Source organism: Rhipicephalus sanguineus, chromosome 5 (assembly GCF_013339695.2).
Source record: "Rhipicephalus sanguineus isolate Rsan-2018 chromosome 5, BIME_Rsan_1.4, whole genome shotgun sequence".
Lineage (NCBI taxonomy): Eukaryota > Metazoa > Arthropoda > Arachnida > Ixodida > Ixodidae > Rhipicephalus > Rhipicephalus sanguineus.
The window spans coordinates 168,056,902-168,084,124 of NC_051180.1; the positions used below are offsets into that span (position 1 = coordinate 168,056,902).

The following is a 27,223-nucleotide window of genomic DNA, read 5'->3' on the forward strand; positions in this document are numbered from 1 at the left end:
TGATATGATTTGAGACACCATAGTGGAGGGCTCCCGAAATTTCGACCATCTGGTGTTCTTAGTAACGTGCACTGATATCAGACGGTACACGCACCTCCATGGAAATGCGACCGCTGCGGACAGGATAGAATTCGCGACTTTCGGGTCAGCAGCCAAACACCGAAACCAGTGTAGCCCGGCGCGGATATTTCTAAAATTTGTAGGTCATTCCACGGGCTACCTAACACATGCACGAATCTCAGCGGTCATGTATTCAAGTTTGTCGCAAGGCGACCAACCCAGAGTGGTTGCCTTGGTCGAAAAGGGAGTTCGTTGTGTTTGTTGTTGACTGCTCTATTTCCCAATCACCGGAATGTAAACGCAAGACCACTGAACGAATAAAATGTCCTGAACAAGGTCGTTTTCGTAAGTATATATATATATATATATATATCGTTATCGCCCGCTCTCTGGCTCTACCCAATAAGCGCATGATGAAGTTCTGAAGCTTAAGCTTGTAGTTCTTATTTGTACTGCATTAATCATGAAGTAAAAGGAAATTAAAGCGGACGGAAAGACGGGTCGCTGCTACTGAGGGATCGGATACACAGCACTGCCACTGACTTTCGAGTAAACGTCGCCAAACGACGAGCAAAAAGTGGCCAAACGTCGCCATTTTTTCTAAAATTTCGCCAAAAACGTCTCCACTCTATGTGCGGCATAGCTAGTAATAAAAATTTCCACTCACGTATATCCCCGTAGAATACAGTACCACCCAAGACCCTTAAATTATATATACGTTTCTCAATGCCAGTACTATCGCCCACTTCACCACGGGAGTTCATGTTGCTGGGTCTGCAACTAGACGCAAGATGTGCCTGGCGGCGCAAGGGCAAGGGTGAATGAATGAAACGCTCATGATATCTTTCCATCCCTGTTGGCTCGTTTCAAAGGTAAAAGTGTGGTAAATTAACCTGGGGCGAAAATCGGGAAAGCGTTGTTTGTAGACAGCTTTACTTACCCTTAATATGAATTGAAAGAATTAAAAGGTTTATTGAAGGTAACACGACAAAATTCTTACAGGAAGCGATCATTAGTCAGTCTTACACCTTTTCAGTGTGAACTAATAAGACACCGGACGACACCGACCTTTTCTTAGAGTCACCTATATCTACCTGCGTCAATCCGATGCGTTAATAATGAACAGGTAGACAATCTAGAATGTTATATAGCAATTGTTTTCGTCGCACGCACTCACCGAGAACAGAGGAAAATGCCTCAATAAATATTTTTATTGCACAAATAGCCGCGTATCCGCCTCTCTTCGCTTTTCCAAAACTGTCTTTACGAGCTGAATTGTGGGTACTGCAACAGTGAATAAGTCGCCAAGCTATTCAGAACAGTTGGAGCTTTGGCGGAAGACAATGGTCGAAACACGCGGCCCACCCGTCGTCTAGCCCCTTCAGAAACGAAACTTTAGAGAAGCCTAAAACACCTAAAGCCATTAACTTATAGTCAAACACTGCCCCTCGCGGTTTGCAAGGCAGTCCGCTGACTTACATTTCGCTAGAATGTCGCTGGGGCACGTTCAAATAACTCCTGCATCTAGATGAATTGGAGATACGCACGAGTTACAGGACGGACATGCCGAACGACTCGTGATTTGCACATTCTACTCGTGGGTCTAAAACAAAAAGAAAATACCGAGAATGTTGCCGCTCATTCGTTGCGAAGACACTCAGCTTAGGTCGCATAACGCAGGTTAGACCTAAGCCGAACATCGCCAAAAATTCGCCATGTCGCCATTCATAATTTTAGGTCGCCACGGGCCTCTCAAATTCGCCAATTTGGCGAAAAGTAGCCACCATTGGCAACCCTGGCCGGGTTACCAGCGTTTGCGTCACGTATATCACAGGAGCAGGGCTCGCTAGGGCGCGCTTGCCCCACTGCTCACCAGGTGCCGCGTGCCTCGCCCCTCCTTTTCCACTTTCACCGGTTGCTCTTCTGGGTCTATCGTGGTGCAGAGGGGCGGTGGGCTCACTGACGTCGAACGAGTCACGTCACCGTTGTCTCCATGGGCACAAGCGTTGCTCACAGCAGCTAAATTGATATCGACGGTAGTGAAACCTAGTGTGCACCAGTGTAGGTAGCCTTCACTCCTTCGCGTCGAGTCTCCCCTCTGGCACTGACGCTCCAGGTGTCGCGACAGCCCAAATCAATGCAGCGTCTGTGACCGCAGGTAACCTCAGTTTACACAAAAGCCGGTGCGAGTGTCACTCCCAAACCTCTAATTTTTGCATTAATGTCGCTTTAGAAATTTTCATTTCACAGTACCTGCCTATTTGTTTCGCTCATTTTCTTTAGTGTAAGTTCGGCACTCGATGTGATCTGCCTCATACACATTGCCACGCTTTGGCAACTGCACCAGAACACTGATGCAAGCGTTTGCAAGAGCGCACAAAGCGAGAATGTGGTAAATGAAACGAATTTTTCCCGTTGTGCAATGAACTCAGCAGAGCTTGGTATCTCATTCGTTCTGTTTATTTCAAATATCTCATTATACTTCTTGAGTTATACTTCTTGGTCACCTCGTGAGTGACGGAATTTAGAATGTCCAGCCATATTACACCAGATTTTTATGCTACTATGCTACAAAGGCTTCTCCTGTGCCGTAAAGTTGTTGCGTTATTTATACTATTTTTTCCCCCCCACCGTCCACAAGGAAATAGAAATGGAAAGCTTTGCATTACATTAGAACAGACTTTTCGGCTAGCTGCTTTGGTACATTTAATGAAGCCATTGCGCTGAAGACACAGGGACCATGGAAGGAGGACAGGACGTGCGCTACTCACAGTTGATTTTTATTTCTGAAACGTGTTGTACTTATACCAACCATGAAGACACAAAAACTGTATCAAAAGGCCAAGCCAGTGCCATCCAGATATGCGATTTCCTTTGGCTCAGAGTAATCGAGGGGGCGCTGACACAGTTGGCACCTTTTTTTTTTTTAAATGCGAAGCATTTCTTAGCGAACTTCTGCGACTTTGAGCGTATCTATCTATCTATCTATCTATCTATCTATCTATCTATCTATCTATCTATCTATCTATCTATCTATCTATCTATCTATCTATCTATCTATCTATCTATCTATCTATCTATCTATCTATCTATCTTGCCGCCTACGACTTTGTGCTCTCCTGGCCGCTTCGTTATTCGGATGTATACCAAAATTGGTATGGGATTACATGATCGTATTACGTACATAAATGACAGGTCATAACATGAAAATCATGACATACATGTCATGAACAGCGTGATTTACATTCTACGGCCTTGGGGCTCTTGCGGTCGTTCTGTTAATTTAATAAATACCAAAATTGATATGGTGTGACAAGAGTTCATGGCGACCATAATGACAGGTCCTAACATGCAAATCGTGACACGCATGTCTGGTGCAGCATGATTTACATGACGGGATCTCGGGCCGCTTGCGGCCGTTTAAATGAATGGATATATACGAAAAGTGGTATCACGAGACATTTCTGTATGGTGAACATAACAGACACGTGGTAACATGAACATTATGGCATGCATGTCATGTACGAGATGATTTACATGCCACGCTCATGGCGCACTCGCGGCCGTTTCACTGGATTGATATACACCAAAAGTGGTATTGCGCGATGTGACTGTATGAAGAACATGAATAACAGGTGTTAACATGAAAACCATGATATGCATGTCATGTATGTCATGATTTACATGCCAAGCTCATGGTGAATTCGCAGTCATTTCGCTTGCTTGACATACACCAAAATTGGTATTGCGCGCCCCGACTGTATGACGAACGTCAATGAGAGGAGATAACAAGAAAATCATGAAATGCAAGTCATGTACGACATGGTTCGCTCATGGTACATTCGCGGCCGTATCGCTAGCTTGATATAGACCAAAATTGGTATTGCGCGATGCGACTGTATGACGAACGTAAATGAGAGGTCATCATTAGCCTGTCTACGCCCACTGCAGGGCAAAGGCCTCTCCCATGTTCCGCCAATCAACCCGGTCCCGTGCTTTCTGCTGCCACGTTATACCTACAAACTTCTTAATCTCATCTACCCACCTAATTTTCTGTCTCCCCCTCACGCGTTTACCATCTCTTGGAATCCAGTCAGTTACCCTTAATGACCACCGGTTATCCTGCCGACGTGCTACGTGCCCGGCCCATATTCATTTCTTCTTCTTGATTTCAACTATGATATCCTAAACCCCGTTTCTTCCCTGACCCACTCTGCTGTCTTCCTGTCTCTTAAGGTTGCACCTATCATTTTCCTTTCGATCGGTCGCTGCGTCGTCCTCAATTTAAGTTGAACCCTCTTTGTAAGTCTCCAGGGTTCTGCTCCGTAGGTAAGTACCGGGATGATACAGCTATTATATACCTTCCTCTTGAGGGATAGTGGTAGACTACCATTCATGATTTGATAATGCTTGCCGAATGAACCCCATCCCATCCTTATTCTTCTAGTTATTTCACTTTCATGGTTCGGCTCCGCGGTTACTACCTGTCCTAAGTAGACATACTCTTTTACAACTTCCAGTGTCGCGCCACCTATCGCAAAGCGCTGTTCTTTGCCATGATTGTTCCACATTACTTTAGTTTTATGCATATTAATTTTCAGACCTACTCTTCTACTTTCTGTATCGAATTTAGTAATCATGAGCTGTATTTCGTCTCCCGCGTTACTCATCAATGCAATGTCATCAGCGAATCGCAGGTTACTGAGATACTCTCCATTAACTCTTATCCCTAATTCTTCCCAATCTAGGGCCCTGAAAACCTCCTGTAAACACGCGGTCAATAGCATAGGAGAGATCGCGTCTCCTTGCCGTACGCCCTTTTTTATTGGGATTCTGTCGCTTTCTTTATGGAAGGCTATAGTGGCTATGGATCCGCTGTAGATTTCTTCCATTATGTTTATATAGGCTTCGTCGATGCCCTGATTCCGCAGTGCCTGCATGACTGCTGTTGTCTCCACCGAATCAAATGCCTTCTCGTAATCTATGAAGGCTATGTGTAAGGGTTGGTTGTATACAACAATATGGTCTATTGTTGAGAAGCCTGTACGAAACCCTGCCTGGTCCTTTGGTTGATTGAACTCTAATGTCGTATTAATTCTGTTAGCAATTACTTTTGTAAATAGCTTGTAGACAACGGACAGTAAGCTGATGGGCCTGCAATTTTTCAGGTCCTTGACATTGGCCGTTTCGCTGGATTGATATGCACCGTAATTGGTATTGCGCGATGTCACTGTATGAAGATCATGAGTAACAGTTGGTAACATGAAAACCATGACATGCATGTATTTATGTCATGATTTACATGCCACGCTCATGGTGCATTCGCGGCCGTTTCGGTAGCTTGATATACACCAAAATCAGTATTGCGCGATGCGACTGTATGACAACATAAATGCCAGGTGGGATCTTTCAAATCATGATATGCATATCATTTACGGCATGATTTACATGCCACACTCATTGTACGATCGCGGCCGTTTCGCTAGATTGATATACACGAAAAGTTGTATAGCTGTGACGCGACTGCATGACGAATATAAGTGACAGGTGGTAATATGAAAACCATGATATGAATGTCATGTATGGCATGATTTACATGCCATACTTATGGTGCACTCGCGGCCATTTCGCTCGTTAGATATACACCAAAATTGATATTGCGCGATGTCACTGTATGACGACCATAAATTACAGGTCCTAACATGCGAATCATGTTACGCATGTGATGTACGGTATGATTTACGTGACACTGTCATGGTGCGCTTCCGGCCGTTTTGTTAACTGAATAAATACCAAAACTGGTATGGCATGACACGAGTGCGTAATGAACATAAACGACAGGTCATGCATTGTACATACCAGAATATACGTCTCATTAGCATGGCATATACCAGATTGTGGATGCATGCGCGCATGGCAAACATGCGATATATGGTGAACTAGATGGCATGGCATGAGTGATTTCATTTGACTCAAAGTCAAACAAGGCGATGTATGCAGCTCTTTGCTGGCTGCTTCGCATTAGATCGATTCCCACTGTGCCTGGGATCTGCCGGATTTTTTATTATCAGGCGAGCGTGAACTATCTCTCGTGTATATTTATCAATGTTCCTATACAAAACTACACATTCAATACACAGAGTAAGGCAACCATAATCGTTGCAATGCGCTTACACGTGACCATCGCGGTAACAGTTTAACTCATGCTTGCGCTCCGTTAGCCTGTCATTCAGGTATCTGCCTGTCATTAAGCCCTATGTACACCTTACCGCGCGAGAATGGGAAGCGGTAAACAAGACCTTGTGCACAGGTCACAAAAACGCACTGGTGCTTTTTCGCGCATCGTCGGCGCTTGTTACGAAAAGGGTCTGAAGCTTTACAAAAGCTTAATAACTTTTGGGGAGGGGAAAAATTCCTCTTCCTTCCTCCCTGTGTTTTCAGTGCTATGGCTTCAATGAATTTCATTACATTAACGTGCAATCGATTTTTCAGAACTTCAGATTACGAAAATATTCAGCGTAAAAACGCTAAAATAAATATTTCATTGCGCCCTCAGTACCCCACGGCTTACATGCAACGAAGAGAATCCTTCCACCATGGTTTCTTGGGGATTGTTAGAGTCCAATAAAGGAAACCGCAGGAAAACACAAGTTCCGAAGGTATATGTATTGCGTCCGCACCCATCGGTGCGGACGCAATACATATACCTTGACCTCTGTCTAAAATTTCTACCGGCACTTTAAATTATACCGAATTTTAGTGCATCGGGTGGATGCACTATAATTTCTATCGCACTATAAACGCAATAACTTGGGGTGCTTTAAAAGGACTGATCTTGAGATTGTTGGTAAGTCTTGATATCAAGAAAGAGCATCAACACACGATACAAGATAGACAGCTTGTAAATGTCGCTTACTATGATTATTAATGAGAACTAACAGACAATAATGCCAAGGAAAGTATAGGGGATGTTTTTAGTAATAAATGTAAGGTAATTGTGAAGAAAGAAAAGTGGACGAAAAGATAGCTTGCCGCGGGCAGGGACCGAACCTGCGACCTTCGAATAACGCGTCCGATGCTCTACCAACTGAGCTACCGCGGCGGCCATCCCCCCGTCCACTTTATAGGGTATATGTGTGCATTTAAACGTGGGAGCGTCAGTCAGCGCCGCCAGTAGCCATGACGGCGAGTGTGGAACACTCTTTTTCTGCCTGTTGGCGTCACGTAGCACGTGAACTTATTACGAGCTGGCAGCTGACCAATTTTCCTTCATTCATAGCGAGGGTCTCGTTCTGGCAGACTTGATGCTTTCAGGTAGTATGCGAGGGATTATTGGTCAGCTGCCAGCTCGTAATAAGTTCACGTGCTACGTGACGCCAACAGGCAGAAAAAGAGTGTTCCACACTCGCCGTCATGGCTACTGGCGGCGCTGACTGACGCTCCCACGTTTAAATGCACACATATACCCTATAAAGTGGACGGGGGGATGGCCGCCGCGGTAGCTCAGTTGGTAGAGCATCGGACGCGTTATTCGAAGGTCGCAGGTTCGGTCCCTGCCCGCGGCAAGCTATCTTTTCGTCCACTTTTCTTTCTTCACAATTACCTTACATTTATTACTAAAAACATCCCCTATACTTTCCTTGGCATTATTGTCTGTTAGTTCTCATTAATATTGCGTATAACAAAGAAAACGAGCCCTTGAAATTAACGCTTACTATGATTGCAGTACTTGCGTATCCCCCGCAGTTCACTATGCAGCGGGGCATATACCTGGCTGTAGCTGCTCTAAATAACCTTATAATTGAATTAATGGCGTTAAAGTTAATTTCGTACCTGTACAAACCTTATTATTCCATAACAATGTAGGTATCATTCCTAAAGTTTAAAAAGTAGCAAATAGCATACCGCTGCACACGTCCTTACCCAACAATGGTAAAAGTTGAGAGCGCTCTAAGAAACTGCCAGCTTCTAAGAAATCTGCATGGTAAGAAGAATTCAAGTACGCAGTCCTATAAGAGAACGTTTGTTCTTTTTTTTAAGTGCATAACACATTAGGGACCCGGCTTGTCGTTCATCCACTCTATGATGTCGCATGGCCATGCAATGGTAAATACAGGCCTAAAACAAGGCTAACAATGCTCAAAACCAGTGCAAAATAAGCTGACAAGGTCTAAATGATATAAACTACAGATATAACCAATAATTAATCGCAATAATGTACCTAAGTTCGCGAAAAACGATTCTGAAACATCCAGCTGATACCCGTGCAGTGCAAGAGAGGGCGCCACCGCCTCGGCAAGTGTGTGATTGCCGAGGTGGTGGCAAGCGTGCGATTGCCAAGGGAATCGCACGGCTGCCCGTGCTACGCACTTCCTCAGGTTTCACGGCTGGAGATGCATTATGCGCCGTATCTATAACTACATCAAGACCTACACAAGAACGGCATTAGTGCAGGATTTAGCGCGGTATTTAGAACTACGCCAAGACCTACGTGATAACTACATAAGCGCTACATTTATCCCATAATTAGCACTGGATTAGAGCAGAATTAGCGCTACATTTTAACGTTATTACCAGCGACAAGCCGTGCGGTTATACACGGTACCGACGATACGGCTCCTTACAATGTGAGTATAACTGGGACAGTTATGAAGTCTTTGCTTTTATGAGAGCCGAACTTACGACGTTAAAGTTTTGCAAAATGACCTTTTCGCAGGCCCACGTAGAGGACTTCCTAGTAGGCGTGAATATCTATCGCACTAATTTTGGCTCGCCCAGCCTTCAGAAGGAAAGAAAGAAAGAAAAACCGAAAGCCCGACATTTATATCGTACGAGTGCGTGAAAGTCGATTAGATGCGACGGATGCTGCGTCGAATCGCACATCGGGGTTGTTCTATGGAAGAAAAGGTCGCACCTCCCGCTTTTATTTCCGCGCAGTGCTACGTAGTGTTGCACGCTCTCATGAAAGTCCCTTGTGTTTTTAAAAAAGTGATATTATAAAATATATGACGCGGATCACTGTTTAGGAGGTGTAAACGTCCGCAATTAATATATAGATTAAGCTCGAAGCGTAAGTTCTGTCAGCAGGCATCTCAGAGCTTCCAAAGTATAGGAAAGCTATGCCTGCTAGGGCCTGAAATGACTGACCATGAAATAGTAGTGTAACTGCGGGAATCTTAGTCGCCTTACCTATTGTACGGGCATTTCATACAGTGCCTTAAAACTCTATAAATGTAACATGAAATTGAACATTGTTAAAGCTCGATTCACCCTCATTCACACAGCCGGCGAGTACACACAACTGTTAGAACTACGCCGTTATAGCACTGAAGCTGTCTGGTCGGTGAGTCAAGTGTTGTGCAGTCGGGTGGGCGACGAGTACCAGCACTTATTCATCACCGAAGTATGGTATAATATCTCGAACGTCATTGAGAATTCAGCTACTTATATTCCCATACAAGCTTTGGCTTTTGCATTATTGAAAAGATCCCCCCAAGACGGAATATAGTCCACCTTCTAGTGCACGGAACTACCAACGTTGTCGCGCTTGTACGGGCACGAGGCGACCGCACGGACTCTCAGTGAACGAGCCTGGAATGTACTCTGATTGTGTCCTATGCAATGGCCTGATCGCGCTAAGTAGATTTAAAACCACTCGGCGTCGATCAGGGCTGGATTACCGGGCAGGTCACATTACGGTTGCCGTTCGGCGCCTGTCACGCTGACGTAGAGACAGTTTAGCACGTTGGCCAACCACCACGCGTCGAGGCTATTGAGGATCGGTATATAAAGGGCGCTGTGTGGCTGCGCGGAAAACGTATCCGAGGCCCGCCGCACGGTACAGGTGAGCGAGCCATCATTGTGACTACTTTGTTCTGATTTCATGCAGTGTGAACAAAGCCGTTATTGATCTGCAGACATGGCGATTTTCACAATGCTTTGTGTGTTTCGAATGTATGTACTCTCTATTTGCGAATCCAAGTTCGCTTAACTTAGCGAGTGGAGGTACAGAGAACCCTAAAGGTTTAGGAAACGCTTGCAAGACCCACCGTGATAGCTTAGCACGTAGGGTGTCGTGTTGCTAAGCCCGAGGGCTCGAGTTCGATCCCCGGCCAAGGCAATCGTATTTCGATGGGAGCTAGATGCAAACAACCTGCGGCTTAAATGTCACCCGTCTGTGAAATTATAGGGGGGATGTAAAGATTTGATTTAAAGAACCCCAGCTAGCGGGTGTAAATCAATCTGGATTCTCTAAGTACGGCGTGCCTGACAATCGTATGGTGGTTATGGCACATAGAACCTCACATATTATTAACATTGAACCCTACAAGATAGTATATAGAAATTTTGTATAAATTCTGAATAGCGTAATTGTGCACTCACAGTACTGTGCTTCAAGCATCTGGTTGTACTTATGACTGTGTCTTGGTTGGCATGAAATATTAAGAGACCAATGTTATTCAAAACTGACGATAAACTAAGCCATGTGAAGAAAGAAAATAGGTTTTACGTCGGTAATAACACTTTATCACCGGCGTAAAATCGATTTTCTTTCTTCCACGGCGCCATTTTAGATGCACGATGTCGATATGTGCAATCAGTAAGAAAGCGATAATAATGATTTCTGGGGGTTTTGCGTGCCAAAATCGCGATAAAGATTACGAGGCGCGCCGTGGTGGAGGACTGCTGAAATTTCGACCACATGGAGTTCTTTAACGTGCACCAAAATATGAGTGAACGGCCCTCTACCATATCGCCTCCATCGACCTGCGACTTTCGGGTGAGTAGCCCAGCACCGTAACCACTTCACTACCACGGCGGCAGTGACGAAAGTGAACCAAGAGTGCAGTAGACGTTACACTTCGTCTCCTTGCTGTCATTTGAATCATTACTGTCATTTGCAGGTGTAAAAAGTGAAAACACCTTAATAAGGCGATCCAATGCGATCCAATGCGACCCAACTGACATGTTGAATGTTGCGGCAGTGAGCTTCAAACCAAAGTCCTTAAACACGCCTAGATAACGTTTTCAGGGCCCTTTGTTTCTGTCAAAGGCGATCATCCAGTAATTTTATGACGCGCACTGAGTTGTGGTAATGTGAGAGGGAATGTTGAACGGCCCCTCAGCAACACCTGAAGATCGAAAGAAGGAGCGCGTTATTTTCTCCTAGCTTTTTCCGTCTTTTCGGCACAATTCCTGACGCCAGCAGTCTGTTCACGTTACGTCACGAGCAAATAGGCTCTCGAATGGTCTACGTACACGAAGGATATCACTTGTCAGTTATCTCCTACCCTTCTTTGCCATGCAGTCGCACGCTATTTATGCTTTGCCTCGCATGACGATCGTGCGCGATCAACTGATTTCACTTTGTTTTGTGCGTTTTCGACATGCGCAAGCGGAGGTAACAGCGTGTAGTCGAAAAGCGCGAAATCTTGATCGGCTCCATGCATGGTACTAACATTGCCCACGTGTTTTATAAATAAATAAATGTCGAGGAGGAGCTGGCACCTGTATGAAGGGTAGTTAAGGTGGGAAGGAAACCACTCGTTAGTCGTTCAACTAGGACTGGTTTAGAGGCCCTTCAGCAAAGAAGGTTTAAGTAAGCTATGGCAAAAAGCCGCATCAGTTGTAGTGCAATACTAAGCGTTGTCTTGGAAATCTTGCAGAGAGTATATACTTAGCAGGCAGAGAAGTAGGTCAGAAACGAAGATTAGCTGCAGTATCATGAAGCGTTGACGGCAGGACGGATGTTGGGCATTGTAAAGTCTGCCATCTACGCACGCTATACGAACTCGTGTTATTTAAAGCGTCAGTAGCTAAAAGTAATAATTTTTATTTGATGTAAAAATATATTAAGCTCATTCGGAAAAATCTTCCTTGTGCTATTAAATTCATTGCGCCACAGTCCCTCACTTCCCCAGAACGACTTTTGAAATGTGATGGATAGATCCACATTTACCGAATTAGGTGAACGAGAGATTTTCTTTACATGAAAGGTAGATATTAGTAAATTATTCTAATTCTTACAGCGCTGTTAGCCCAATTTGAGGAGAGGAAACGGGATAACGGATTGTGTGGTGCCAAATGTTCGAATAGGATCAGAGAAATTTGAAAATATTCGGAACGTTATAATATGGTGCATTCATAGCATCGCAACTTTGCCCACATCATGTTGGAAATTCATTACGATGTAGGAGGCCAAAATTGTTTTGAGGTTACGTAGTTGACCATGCATATCTGCAAAAGTGCAAGTTAGCCTCATTAAATTAATGAGAGGTTTAGCACGCACCTTCTACCAATTCCGCCCTCTTGGGCCAAGCCGTAGTTACACTGAAGCACCCTACACACACTCGCAATTACAGAGGGAAACATTTAATTATTGCAACATCAAATTTCTGGGGTGAAAAATAGGTACAAGTGCTCCTTGAAATAACTAAAGGGGGCTTCTTAGGTCGAGTAACATTATGCTGCTGTAGTAACAAATTCTTCTTTCCAAACGAGAGAACTGCTTTGGTAAGCATTGTCGGAGAAGTGGTGCTCCGGTATGGGCTACCTGTTTAAGAATATGGTATCTATATCGTGACGTCCACAGTGGCTGCTTCAGAAAAAGGAGCAGTGGTAGAGGTCACGTGGTGCTTACGTGAATGGGTGCGTAATGGATGGGTTCAAATTCAAGAGCGACCGCAAGACATTGGATGTATTATTTCCACGCAATAAACGCATGTAATGGCACAGAAAAAAATTAATAAGCTTATGAATTAATAGGGTACTAGTCTTAGCCGACGTATTATTTTCTGCTAGTTCACATTAACTACTTGACTCAAGTCGCTCCGACGAATATTAGCGAATGCCCAAACATTTGCGAACTGAGGGAGCGCAGGAAATCCGTCATCCCTGAGATGCCAGAGCGAAAGCTCACGTGACAATTTTTGAAAAAAAAAAAGAAAAGAAGGCACGTCGTAGCATAATATGTTAAGGAAAAACGGCAAGCCGTATCAAATACGCAGTTGGACCGCTTATTCTTTGCGTTTTGTGTGTGATCATCCGTTTCTTTGTTAAACTCGAAAGAAATGCAAAGAGCTCATTCGCTTGTCTGCTAGAAGTAGCGCCGCAGCGGCCGCCGCCTAGTTTTCAGCAGTGCAGTGGAAGAAAAAGTGGAAATTACGGTTTTCTTGGGTACAGCACGAAAGAAACAGATAAGCACTACACACCAAACGCAAAGAATGAGAGGTCCGTTTTGGTATTTGGCACGACTTCCAGTTTTTCCCGACCATAATATGCTACGACGTACCAGGGATGATTGATTTCCTGCGCTCCCGGTGCGCTCAGTATCGGTTTCGCTTAGATCGGGGCTTTGAATTTCGGGGATTATTATCTCAAGTTACGAGCATTTTTCGCGCTTTTTAAAAATTGGGCATGTCATAAATTGTCCCAGCCTACAACTCTTCCATATAAACAACGGCCCTAAAGTTAATAATTAATGGGTTCATTATCGAGTGTTTGTTAATTACTCATTTGAATGTAATTTTAACTGCGGCAAAGTCTTTCCGCCTCGTAGAGTCGTTTGCGAAGAAGACAGGGGCCTGACTGTCACAGCATTTTCATTTAAAAAATCTGTATTGTCTAAAACAAAAGCACCTTGTATATAAAAGTTATTTTTCATGGAGTGTTGTTTGTTATTTACTGAGGGTTGTCGTGCTAATTCTACAAGATAGACACGCCTTGACGTTAATTACTTTGCATGTTTTTTATCCTGTTTGCAAACGGCACCTCTTACTGCCACTATCTTGCAGCAAAACCGCGATGTCGGAAGTCACGTGGCTTGGGACAGTGTTAGCCCTTGTGGCGGGATTCCTGTCTCTGTCCACCGTCCAGGCCCAGTACGTACAGCTATACGGTGCTGGCCCGGAGCCGTATCAAAGGAGCCTGCAGCGGAGCATTCCCTCTATGGTAAAGAGACACAAACCGATTTGTAGTTTGTATAAAAAGCTTTCTACAAGGCCACAGGCAGATAGATTGTGTCTAGAAGAGTAGGTTTAAGGCACTACTTTGTAGGTTTAAATTTCCATGGTCGGGTTCCGCTTTTCTGCTTTTCTTGTCGAGACGTTATAAATCCACGGAGCAGGATGCTGGTCACGGGCGGGGCCGGGATTTCTTTACTAGGGGGGTACTCACGACAAGAGAGTTCCTGCAGGGGATGCAGTGAAACGGAGAACCATTGCGTTATGTTTTGAATGTTTCCTGTGGGAAGGGGGGCGGGGGGGCAGGCGAGAATTGGGGGGAGGGGGGGGGGAGGCTGCCGCTGGTGCCGATCCTGATGGTGGTCATTTATACACACAGCTGAGCAGCTTCGTACCACAGTGCAGTGTGCAGGTATAATATTACGTAAGTAGCCGTACAGAGCCGCGTTTGGCATCGAGAAAAGTTTACGGTGTTAGGGATGTTCAGCTTCCCACAAATGAATTGCCTATAGCAGATACGCAATTCATTGTGTAAGCTTCACAAGTAGTCGCATTTTTAAAGTTCACTTGAGGCCTATGGGAGGAGCAACATCATTTCTGAAACTGTTAATTTAATGTATCCGTATTTATGGTGCACATACCTCTAGTATCTTGCCGTGCTGATAAGACGCCTGAAGATGCAGTTGCTGCCAACATAACTGCGCGTCCCTTGGCGTTCAGGCAGGCATACGGCATGCTTATCACGGATTGAAACACGCGGTTAGCAGAAGCGCCAGCTTTGTAGCTATGAGTAGGTCCCTACTTAGGTATCGCGCTAGCGCATTCTCATCAGATGCGACGTGCATTTTTACAAATATATGAGCTTCAATAAAGAAGAATGTTCAGCGTGAGCATCCCTGATTAATATTGCTAACTTTACACGCAGACCGGAGTAGAATTGGCGAATTTGCTGCAGAGGTTACTGCGAGACGCCGCGTTGCTACGCAAGCGCTCGACCGAGAGCAGTGACGGACAGGTAAGCCGCTTGCCAAATCAATATTTGCTTGCTTTACACGAATAGTGTCCGACAACTTTTCAACGTGCAGCCTAGTAGGTTTTGTTGCCAGGCTGACCCGATGCAAAGCTCATGCATTACCTGGTGCCTGGTGTTATATGTGTAAACCACACCTCTTACCATCCCTATATTGTGATGTATACACATGCATGAATACCCTGGAATGTGCACGTGTTAACTACTGACGACATATCTGAACCTGTAGAATATTACTGGTGTAATGTGCACATAATGGTTTGCACTGGTGGCAAGTTTTGTTTTGTCCATTTTCAACCACTTCATGCACATCAATGAAGATACATTTCTTACCATATGCTTTCCCTGATTTCATCACTATCTTCCTATAATTTTAGTCAATAAAATCGTCTCTATTGCTTCCTCTTGACATCTAATAATTGCTGTAGCAATCAATAGAGCTTAAGACGGCAAATGTTGGAGTTGCCATTTCCTGCTGGCGATGAAAGACGAGGAAAAAGTATCTGCACTGTGTAAACTACAATAACAAAAAGCCCTCATTTTATGTCATTAAACTGAGAGTGCTCGAATAACTGGCTATGGTTCCGCTTTTTGGGAAATGCATGTGCACTCTTGAAAACACCGGACTAGCATCGAGGAGAATGTCAATTGCTCGATGCGAAGGTAGCTTCGTCGATTCTGGACGTTTTAGTTGCACGGTTTTCTTTAAACTGCAAACAGTATACATAATTTAAATAAAGGAGAGCCACCGTACAAATATTCTCCTTATGGTAGTGTCATGTGAAAGTGATTGTTCAGTCATGTACTGCTAAACAATCTGATAAATAATCTTTGGTGTTGATAATTATGACAACGGGCCCGCGTCTCGTCCAGCTGACCCCGTTACCGTGTTAACTGATCATTTATTTATGTTACTAACGAATGATCTGTTTAAAACTCGTATCTCTGCATTACGTGACTCTACAAGCTGTGTCATTCGCTCAATAACCAAGGGCGGGGCCACATGTAAAACGTCGATATTCGGGCTTTCTGGCATAGCATTCACGGTAAAGAGTTGGGAAAAGAGGCCAGCTTTTCTTGTTCGTGTTCTTAAAAAATCATAGCATTCGTTTGGCGCAAAATCACATGGTTAACTTGTAAATCATCTCCATATAGGTAAAAAAATTGTTTGAGATGCGGCACATGCAGCGCGAAACAGCTGTATGGTTTCTACTTCTCCTGGGTGTAACCTCATTGCCATTAACGAAGGAGCTGATGACTGCCAAGCGTGAATTGCCAGTTAATGATCGACCTCTTCAACGTTTGACCGAGTGACAAAGTTATCAATATGGCGGATGAAAATAAATGATGGAGCAGTATTGAAACGCTGGTGTGCGCTTTCTCCCTCTCGGTTGCGCTGTTAAACGATGTTTCCATGTGTCTTTCAAGCTTGATGCGATACCTCCTGGCTTCGTCGGTGCTCGTGGCCGGCGTCACGACGTGATCCTCGAGCCGCCACCGGGATTCGTGGGCGCTCGGGGCAAACGTGGCTCCTCGGTGCCCCTCTTTCTTGCCGACCTCAGCGACACTGCAGCTGACCCGCCTAGGTCGCAAATAGACAGGCCGCTTGGCTCGCAATAAACGCCTCGTCATTGAATACGAAATAAAAAAAAAAACGGCACGAAGTGCCACCGCCTTGCACCAAGGGTGTAGACAATAAAAATAAAATGGAAATATGAATAAATATTGCTAATAATTGCGTATCCTCTGTTTTATTAAACCCGACAGCAGGCGAGCATTGTATGCGCATTGTGAAAAAAATCATAAAAACAACTTTCCGGTTCTCCACTCGAATGTCCGCATAAATTGTAAATTTCCTGCCATAAAGTATCCATGAGTGACTGAGATTTCTAGTTTCAGTAAGACATTGTAGTTGCACGTCTATCGATGAGTCTGCGCTGTAAGTTAAAAGTTAAAACGAAGAGTACGTTTTACTCTTTTTGGTGAGTCCTCACTTGCTACATATTTAACTATATTCAAAGATACACGGTGACTCTCTTTTGGAAGTCATCATACTATTTCCAGAGAGTCGGGCTCCTAAAGGGAGTTACGGTGTATTTTTAAAGAGAGTTTATGTGGCAAGCCGTGACTCATAAAAAATGCTAACGGGTACTCTTGTTTCCCCCTCTTAGTGCAGTTACTTCCTCTAGCAGCTTTAGTACAGTGAGCTTGACCTTCGTGCACGACGTTATCATGCGCAAAGGTCAAACGTTATATCAATGTATGCGTTGGCTGCAATGGCTATTGCAGAAGGAAAACGTGAGAGATTGTACTAAAATATAAAACAATGTGTTTTTCAAAGGCAAAAGCTAGAGTGTGTTGTGTATGTAGATGCTAAAAATGAAATTTTTATTTAGGAATTCAAACTATCGCAACACAAAACATCATTTTAAATTTGGGAATGCATGCAGCAGCACATGTACAAAAGCGCTCCCGCTCCGTAGCTTTGGCTCCATAGACACAGAATGTTGCCCGAGAGTATAGCAGTGGTACATGCGCCGCATACGGACATTTCAATAAAAAGCCTAAAGAAACTGGGCGCGCGTTTGACTACAAGAACGACGAAGCGAAGCCGACATCTCCATTTAGCCAGTAAGATTTGTCTCAGGGGCATTGCACTGCTCATGCCAACGTCATGACGTATTGTATTGAACAAGAATAAAGGAGAACTGAGATATCAGAAAATGTCACTAAAATACTTAAGAGGTGAGAAACGGTAGAAACAAGACAAAATATGTCAATAAATTAGCGTATTTTTGCTTCTCTTTCACGAAGTAAAGTTATTGCTTCTTCAGGCATGACGATCCATCGTCATCATAATTATTTTTATTCTCTTATTTTCATCATCGTCAGCCTATCTTGTGTCCCCTGCAGCACGAAGGCCTTTTTCAACGATCTCCAGCTAACCCTGTTCGTCGCTAGCTGATTCCATCTTATGCGTGGAAATTTCTCAATTTCTTTGCTCCACCTAACCCTTTGTCGTCCTTGGCCGCGCTTCCAATAGCTTGGTATCCAGCCCGTTGTTCTAAACGACCATCGGTTATGTGTCCTACTCATGACTTCACTTGACCAGGTACAATTTTAGATGCGAAGCAGCTCTTTGACTAGCCTGTGTAACGCTGTCCCTCCGTGCGTCCGTACGAACGCGCTCCCCTCGCCGCAGGTGTTGGAGCGGTGCCAAGTAGGTCACGCCGCAGCTGCGCGTTGACGTCACGCTCCCCTCGCAGTGCGCACTGACTTCACTCTCTCCCTCGCCTGCCGCGCGCTCGCCGCAGCGCCCGCAGCTGCCGCCTCGTCCGTTCGCCCACAACACCTGCTGCTCGCTCCGCTACCGCGACCGCCGCTCGCTACACCGGCGACCCGTCGGTTCACGCGCAATAAACCTGACGCTGTACCTCGCTCCCAACCTGCCGAAGGAACAGGTTCAGCGCTGTCTGGAGGAGACGCTGACTGACTGCGGCGAGACGTGTCGACGCGCGCCTCTTATAGTCGCGGGAGACTTCAACGTTGACGTCAGCGGAGGAGGAGGAGAATGGCTCGTCGATTACATGCGCGACGTGCACTTGCTGAAGTGCGTGTCGGCGGATCGGAAACTACCCACCACGATAAGGGGAACGTGCATCGATCTGGTCTTTGCCAACTTCGACGTCGAATGTCTGCAGGAACCTCTCAGCGTGCACTTCACCGATCACAAGGCCGTGGAAGTCAAGGCGAAACGCGCGCCAGCTCCGGTCCAGCGCCCGTGTCCACTCTGAAGAAACGACAAGACCTACGCCAGCCATCGCTTTAAACGAATCTTCCAGCGCTCACCGCAGCACCCACGTTAGCGCCGTTCAACCCGTGACGCCACCCGCGCGCAACGCTGGTGCTTCGCATCCCATCAGGGTTCCCTTTGGGAAGATGGTGTTGATTTTTTCTCTTAATAACAACCAGGATTTCGGCTGCAGGCTTTAGGCGAACCTTTTATGAGTTACAGATTTCAGTGGTGGCGGCGGGCATCGTTCGCGAAAAGCCCGGCGCCGGCGAGCGTGCAAAAAAATTGTAGTGGCTTAGCTAGGCTATGCAAGGATATACGTAGCGTGAGCTAAGGTTCAGCTGATTATTTTTAGCTCTCCTGCTTGTCTAAGATTAGCTTGATTATCATGCTTACTGCTGCTTCAATGACACACGCTTGCTATACGCATTACCTGACACATGTATACTAATTTTTTGCTGAACGCCATTTCTCTATTGCCACAAAGACGGCTCGGTCGTCAGTGTAGTAACACGCTGCCGTCTCTATGGCCCCAACGGCCGGTGCAGCGTCAGACGGCCGCTGCGCAACGGAGGCGCATAGCTGGAAGCGCGCCGGCGTCAGTATGTCTGCCGCGGCTATGGCGTCACTCCTCTGGAATGCGCAGGTCTGCGAGACACGCGCGGCGGCGGCGGCTCCGGTGCGCCAGCTGTGCGCCGTGTGATGTCACTGCTTCTCGTGCATGCGCAGCACGGCTCTGGGACAGCTACGCGAAACTACTCCAGCTCGGCCAGTGTAGCTAACGCTACAACATGTGGGTGTGCAGAAATGCGACCCTCGAAGGTGCGCCGGTCGCATGCGTATTTGTATGCGCAGTTTTCCAATAACTGATGCTCGCTCGATCGCAGGCTTGTGGGCGATAAGCTGTTTCTGATATGGCAATCTGATCTTTTATCGAGGTCATTTGTCATTTCAAGCTTTCGCCTTTCATTGTTGTATTTCATTGTTTCACGCATGACCTTCCTTGCTTCCTGTAGCAACAGAAGTATTGCACTGCTAAACACGAGGGTGAAGGTCCCATTCCCGGCACGGAGGACGGAAAAAACTAGGAGGGAGCCCTGCGCCATGCCATAGAAACAGAAAAAAATACTAGGCCAGGCACGCACACGCCAAACTTCGCTTGCCGCCATTTTCCCGATGGGGAAGGGCTCATATTCTTTTTTTCTCTGACCCACTCTGATGTCGATCTATTTTGTGCACATGTGCGCAAATCGGCGTCAGCGCTTCCCAGGGAGGTTACTAGTATAGGGTTTTCCATTAAGGGCGGGTCGATGTTGAAGTGGAATAAACCAAGCTGTGTGTGAGCTTATTACGAAATTACTTTTTTTTTATTTTAAAGGTCCATGTATGCCATTCTGTATGGAATATAACATCGTTCAAATTTCCGCCGCGACTGCTCACGGTGGCAGGTATCCTAGTAGTACAACTGTTAATAACTCTTCCACGTCGGTCCAGCTTAATCTGAGCGATGGCCTGGGTAATGGACAAAGGTAAAAGGAAGACGACGACCAAAAATAATTTTAAAATAACATGACGTTTCGGCTCCCGTACGGAGGCCTCCTGTTCAGGGGGGGGGGTGCTTAAGAACGCGCAAACAGATGGCGCGCACAGCGTGCATAAATGAAAGGAAGGCTTCCGTCATTGCTGTTTTTTTATAAGTCAATCAAAAGACTTTATTATTCACATGAAGATGACACATCCTTTATGGTATAAAGGCTCAGCGTGGTATCAGTGTTTTGCATTAGTAATGACTCGAGATGAAGTCGCGAGGTTAGGTTTCTTTCAGTAGCTAGCACATGCGCACTGGCGCAGCCAATATATCGTGTCCCTTTTGATACAGAATGTTCGGCAAGAGCATTAGAAGACACTTTCTCTCTTTCTTCTTCCTTTTTTTTTGCATGGGCATGGGGCAAGGGATGATTGCCGCTTATTGGTACAGACCTGCGACTTCAAGAAACCCTACAAGAAAAAGTATAGCTTGATCAAATCGCATGATCCTGTTGGGCAGTTCAGGTCACCTCTGCGACAGTTACTCGCGCCCTCACATCGCCCATGCAGAATGTCCATCGTTACATCCGCTATGTTGCACGTAGCGTCGTTCTGCACGAACCTCACACCGTCTGCGACCATAGCGTTCAATTTCGGTCAAACTAAATCGGTTATCTTTCCGTAGCGCTCGCCGTTGATGGTGATGGTCTCACCAACGTCGCTGTCACAAAAGTATGGGCCAATGGTGTCCGCACCAAACAGTCAATTTTTACAGCGAAAGCTGTTATCAGGTCACAACGGCAGGGGGGTAGTTGTCCGCAGCCGCCACCGGTGTCCTTAACCACTATCGCGCGAAATAAGAAAAAATGGATGGATGGATGGATGAATAAACTTTATTTCGGTCCCTCGGAACGCGCCCTAGCACGTTGCGGGCCGCTCCCACGTCGGAACAGAAAGACCAAGTCTCTCTGCTGCGTCGCGGGCCCGTTGGACTGCCCATAGTTGTGCTTCGAGTCCGGAGCTTGTAATAGCTTCTTCCCATTTTGACGGCGTGATGACTTCGCCGCCGTGTAACGCGGGGCACCGCCAGAGCATATGTTCGAGATTAGCGATATCTGCGCATAATGAACATGCATTAGTTGGCTGTATTTCAGGATAGAAAAATGAAATAAATAAATATATCCAGGATCGGATGGGACTTGAAGTAGGGCCCCCTGCGTGGCAGTCGAGTATTCCACCACGGAGTCACGCTAGTGCTTGAAACTGCAGGCCCTATACAGGCGTCATGTCGGGCAAGGAATTGAGTTAACATGTGTAATGTGGGAAACGTGCAGCACGTATACAGATGGCGCAACAGTCCACTGCACCATAAAGTCACTGGAACGGGAAAGGTACCGCGACCGTCCTGCCCACCACCATATTTGGTCCTGCGCGGCCGTAGCTGCGGGCGGCGCGGTGTTGATTTCACGCGGAGTGACGCATTTTTTGCGCATTGCGTGCGCTTTTGCAGCCCCGAATGAATCATACCGTTGTTCTCTAACTGATTAGGAAAGAAACAGTGGCAGTTTTCACTTGCCTACACGCGCAAGCACGCGTACTAATGGGATAAATATGTGCGAACTGCGCGGCATTTACGCGCTCGGCTGTCGGTATTTATTACATGCGAAGCATTTCTCAGCGAACTTCTGCGACTTTGAACCCTTACAAAAATTTGTACCAACCGTCAATAGACAGTTTATTGGGAAAAGTCGATAGAACCTACCGACGGTATATTGAAAGTCGTTAGACCGTCTTATATACCAGCAACCAACATTTCGTCGACTATTGACCACCGATAACCAATTGAAATTTCCTTTATAACTTTCAATAGATGCCAACAAAATGTTGAATTGAAAATGACACTGTTTTTAAGCGTCCTAAATACCTGTTACCAATGTTTCGTTGACTATTGGTCATTGAAGCTTTGTTGATGCATCTTGCCTAATGGAGATTATTTTTACTTTAGGAGAACGGCCGAATGTAAATGCAGGCGCTTCTGTGCTGCGTGCCCTAGTCACCCTGCTTGCGTTATGGAAGGGCCTACATTTACATTTGGCCATCCTCCCAAAGTGGGATGATCTCAAGCAGGAAATATAGCTGTAATAAATGTTGCGGTAATGTACAATAATGTGCAATAAAGCTTTTCATAATGTAGTTCTTAAATGCACCACATGCTTAACATTGTGTTAGGTACATCAAGTTTACTGTAAACTTTAAGTTATATGTAAAGTCCACAAATGTTCACACAGGAAGTTAGTGACTGAAGGTCTGACGCATGTTAGCAAAGTTCCTGTCCAACTGACCAAAATAAGTGAACACAATTTTCAGAGATGTTTATTTTTTAGCACAACATGTGTATACACCTTTAACTATTAGTGTCTTGATAGAGCACTGAACTTCCAAAAAGCTACTTAATGCATAAACTGCCTACAGCGTGGCAAAACGACAATACTATGGAAAAGACCACTTGCATCAATAAAAATTATTTGTAAGATAATCAGATGTATATATACGAGGGGAAGTAAAAAAGTAAAGCGACTTTTGCTATCTCTCCCACTAGGGTTTGTTAACACTGCTACACTCGGCAACAACTTTTCTTGACAGCACTGTGGAAGCTACAGAACCGAAACGCATGCCTGCTACCGCGCTAAAAAATAGTACTAAGTTTGCTGATAATTTTCTCATTTGCCTTACTGAAATAAATGCTGCTTCATTTATTATGAGACTGAAACAGTGGCGGAAAGTCGTAGGTAAAATACAGTTATTGCTCACTTTGCAAGAATGCCTTCCTGTTCTTTCTATTCCTTAGACAGCACCACCTTTTCAGCATGGCCGTTTTCCGAAGTAAACAAGGCGTCTATGATGTATTGGGTCAGCGTGCGGCCGCAAACACATTGTTTAGTTCTCCAAGAAAAATATACTCGTAATATGACAGTAAAAGGTACACTGAACAATCGAAATGTCTTTCCCATTCACATTTTTTTGTGTATATGTTTTTTTAAACGTGTGAACGATGTGAGCGAGCAAAACCGAAATCAGCCGCAAGCTGCTGCACTACTTGCGGAGCCACACGAATGTGCGGAAGCCCCGGCTCCGTAGCCTTGGCTTCACTGTCAAGATAAGTTGTCGCCGAGTATAGTATCCAGCACTGGATTAGTGTCGTCTGCAACACTTCTCTAGAATGTGTCACTCTTATTCATGCTTTATTCAGAGTGTAGCAGACTGTTAAGCACGGCAGTCCCATTGTCGATCTTCACCAGGGAGGAAATGAGGGCAGTGATTCGCTTTTCTCTGCGGAAGGTGTTAAACCTGCAGAAATTATTCGTCGAATGCAAGCACATTATGGTGACATTTGTTTATCACGAAGCAAGATCTCCGAATCGATAGTGTGTGTCGAACATGGAATAACTATGTGACAGAAAGATCGAGCAGGCTACCGACGTTTCAGGGTATCATGATGGAAAACAGACGAATCACAGTGGACGAAATCGCCAATACTTTACATATCAGTTTTGGTTTAGCGTATTCCATCTGACAAAACAGGCTAAAGTTTTCTAAAGTGTGTGCAAGGTGAGTCCCAAATGAATTATCAGCACAGCATAAGGCACAAAGTTTGGACATCTCTCTCGTAAACATTTGACTCGTTATCGTTGTGAGGGAGATGGAATTTTTTTAGAGCAAATTGTTGCTGTATATAAAACTTGGGTACATCATCACAAACCGGAAGGTAAAGCTGCGAGCATAATTTAGAAACAGTAATCACCTGAATTTAAGGAACTTGAACGTCAACCATGAGCTCATAAGATTATGCTAACACTATTGTGGAACAAGGACAGTGTCGTAGCCGTTCACTTCACCCCAAGAGGCAAAACTGTGAACAGTGTGAAATATTGTGATGTGTTTCGAACGAAACTGAAACCTTCAATCAGATCCAATTGTCATGGAAAATTGCGAAACGGTGTCGTCCTGAAGCAAGATAACGCTCGGCCACATTCTGCCAAGAGGACTGCCAAACAATAAAGAAGTTGGGTTTTGAATTGCTGGAACACCCACTACACAGTCCAAACCTGGCTCCAAGCGATTTTTATACATTTGGACCATTGAAAGAAGCACTCGGGGGAAGAAGATTCGCTACTGACGCAGAAGACATGATGCTGTGCAAAATTGGTTACAGGTGCAACCAAAAAAAATTTTTTTTTCCCGACGGAATCAAGAAACTTGTGAAACATTGCACAAAGTGAGCTGAAGTGCAGGCAGGTAATGTAGAAAAAATAATGTATGCTTCAGTTTTCTATCATTAGAATAAGTGTACCATTTCTCAAATGTGTCTTTACTTCTTGACTTCCCCTCATACATATTGGTTAAGAACCATAAACTGGAACCATAAAAATTTGCATTATAGGCATCAGAAGTTAAAAAAGCATATTGACGCTGTTGACAGTGCACATACACAACTGAAAAAAAGGAAAGAAAAGTAAGAGAGTGATAATATTTGTCGAATGCATGTGCTGTAAACACCGCCAAACTGCATGATCACAAACTCGCCCAAGGCGTATTTACATTTCACTCTATGTAACTGTGTATAAACTTGCGCATTACAAAATCACAAAATTTGACAAGGTAATGTAATTGGTGTTAGATTAACTTAACATGACTGTTCATACAGTTGCACATGACAAGATCACAGCTCTTCACTGCTGGTGGCACAATCCATCTTCAGCTGCCCAGGCGACTCTGGTTCCTTCGACAGAAGTGGGGCCACGGTGTTCGTTCTCTACAGTAGATTCATACCCGGAAGCCTAAAACAAAAACGGGAATAATGACCAAAAGTTTCACAAGCAAGAGTGTAACATAACAGTATGCTCCCGTCATGCTGGAATTTTCTTAGTTCTGTGTCGGTACAAATGCAGTGCACGGCCAACATATTCAGTAAAATCTGACTCCACACAATGATAAATGCAAAAAGGGCATGCTAAGAATAAATGCAACAAAAAGCGCATTCTGGCAGAACTTTTTATACATTTGATATCAAAGATCTGAACTTTACCCTTTTTAGCTCACTCATGCACCAACGCAGAGCTACAGCTCTTAAGCAAAGATGCCCCCTGTGAGCTGTATGTGTTGACCACGTGTAATTGAAAGTTAAATTCTGTGTGTGAGTAATGTCATTGGCTGCTATCGGTAAATTCTGTTCTTGCGGCGAAACGTGTGCATCAGTGCATCCACACAGGTACATTTGTATTTCTGTAGATATACTATGATATTCATATGATGTGTTTCTTAAAGGGAATGCAATGCAATATGCATCATATGAAATTTTATTTACTGCACAAAAGCACAATACCACTGCACATACCTGACGGTATGCACATTCATCATGCATCCATTGCAGGTAACATCTAAAAGTAAATTACGTGTTAACTTGTGAATACAACTAATGTAGCTTTCTTCAGGCTGCTCACAATGGGACGATTATATAATGTCAGAAATTCAGTTCGCTAAATGACTATTGTGTACTGCCAAATTGTGGTCATTAGTTTCCATGATTATGGTTGGCTAAAAAAGGCAATACTCCTCACCAAAGCAGCACAGGCCGTATGGGGAAAAAGGTGCAAATGCTAAGACTTCCAAGGCGTCAATCTTGAACCCCATGCCATCACAATAAAGCACGCAAGCTTTAGCAACCCCCGGCACCGAGAATCCTGGAAGCTACTGACCGCAATTTAGCAACACACAATAAGCATTCGGTGCAACTGATGTTTGAAGTTGTATAAGTGTTCCAATGCCACCAGCTTGAAAAAAGGCAGTCTAGATCTGTTGTGTGCTCACATAAATACATTGTCTAATTTTACATTTGAGCAGCAACACATGCATGACCTACGCATGCGTACCGTGAAGTATGCATAACTTTATTGAGTTTTCACCAATAAATAAAATATTCATATGCTGCACATACCACAGACCCCTTTAACATCTGTAGAGTATGCCTAGAGAATTTACTATATCCGATAGACCGTTAGCCTTGTCATCATCACAAAATGTCATTGGAGGTCGTGCTACACACTGTGTTTTATAATGTTCGTAGACGTAAAGGTATTTAGCGAAGTTTTGACGCCAAAGCGGGGCGACGCGCATACAATTCTTAATAACCAGAACAAAATCATTAAAGCTAAATATGGTGGAAACAAGCAGAATCAAATAAATTGTGCTCGAGCGCATGCCCTAATGCTCAACCTAGCGCTTGCACAGTTATGATACGGCTATTCGGCCACACATAGACAAGGATCCGTTCGACTACAGTTCACCTAACGGCTCAACAGACACGGCTGCCGGCCGCATCAGGCAACCTATCGGTACCTATGTTGCGGGTGAATTAAAACGTCGGTCCGAATTTAACTAAACTGGCTGTATTAACACCTAAGCGTAAGCTCAAGCACACGCATTAACACGAATATCACGGTAAAGACGTGCCTTTGCGGATGCATACACATACACACGTTTGGTCACACGCAAGGTAAACACGTCTCTGACGGTAGTCACATAACGATCCTGTAGCTGTTGAAAAGAGGACGCGCAGCGTATGGAACTTTCTTAGACACGTTCACTTTTTGAGCGCTCAAAACGAACGAAAAATCGAAAAAAAAAACAACGCGGACACCGCGTCATTCTTTTCCGACCTTGTTCGTTTTGTGCGCTAGAAAATTCACCATGAATTACCGACACGCTGAAGCGTACGCGCTTTAGACACGGTCGACGCTTACACGCAGGCGCCGTCCCCGCCCTACAATTATTAAACCAAAATAGTGATTCATC

At 44.8% G+C, this 27,223-nt stretch overlaps 1 protein-coding gene across 1 annotated transcript; it reads left to right on the forward strand.

Moving 5' to 3' along the window:
- The first annotated feature begins 9,775 nt into the window (after positions 1-9,775).
- LOC119393013 (uncharacterized) lies at positions 9,776-16,784 on the forward strand. The gene is made up of 4 exons (XM_037659877.2): positions 9,776-9,904; positions 13,854-14,010; positions 14,947-15,036; positions 16,480-16,784. The coding sequence occupies exons 2-4, from the start codon at positions 13,864-13,866 to the stop codon at positions 16,669-16,671; spliced, it is 429 nt and encodes a 142-aa protein (XP_037515805.1). The 5' UTR covers positions 9,776-9,904; positions 13,854-13,863; the 3' UTR covers positions 16,672-16,784.
- The last annotated feature ends 10,439 nt before the right edge of the window (positions 16,785-27,223 follow it).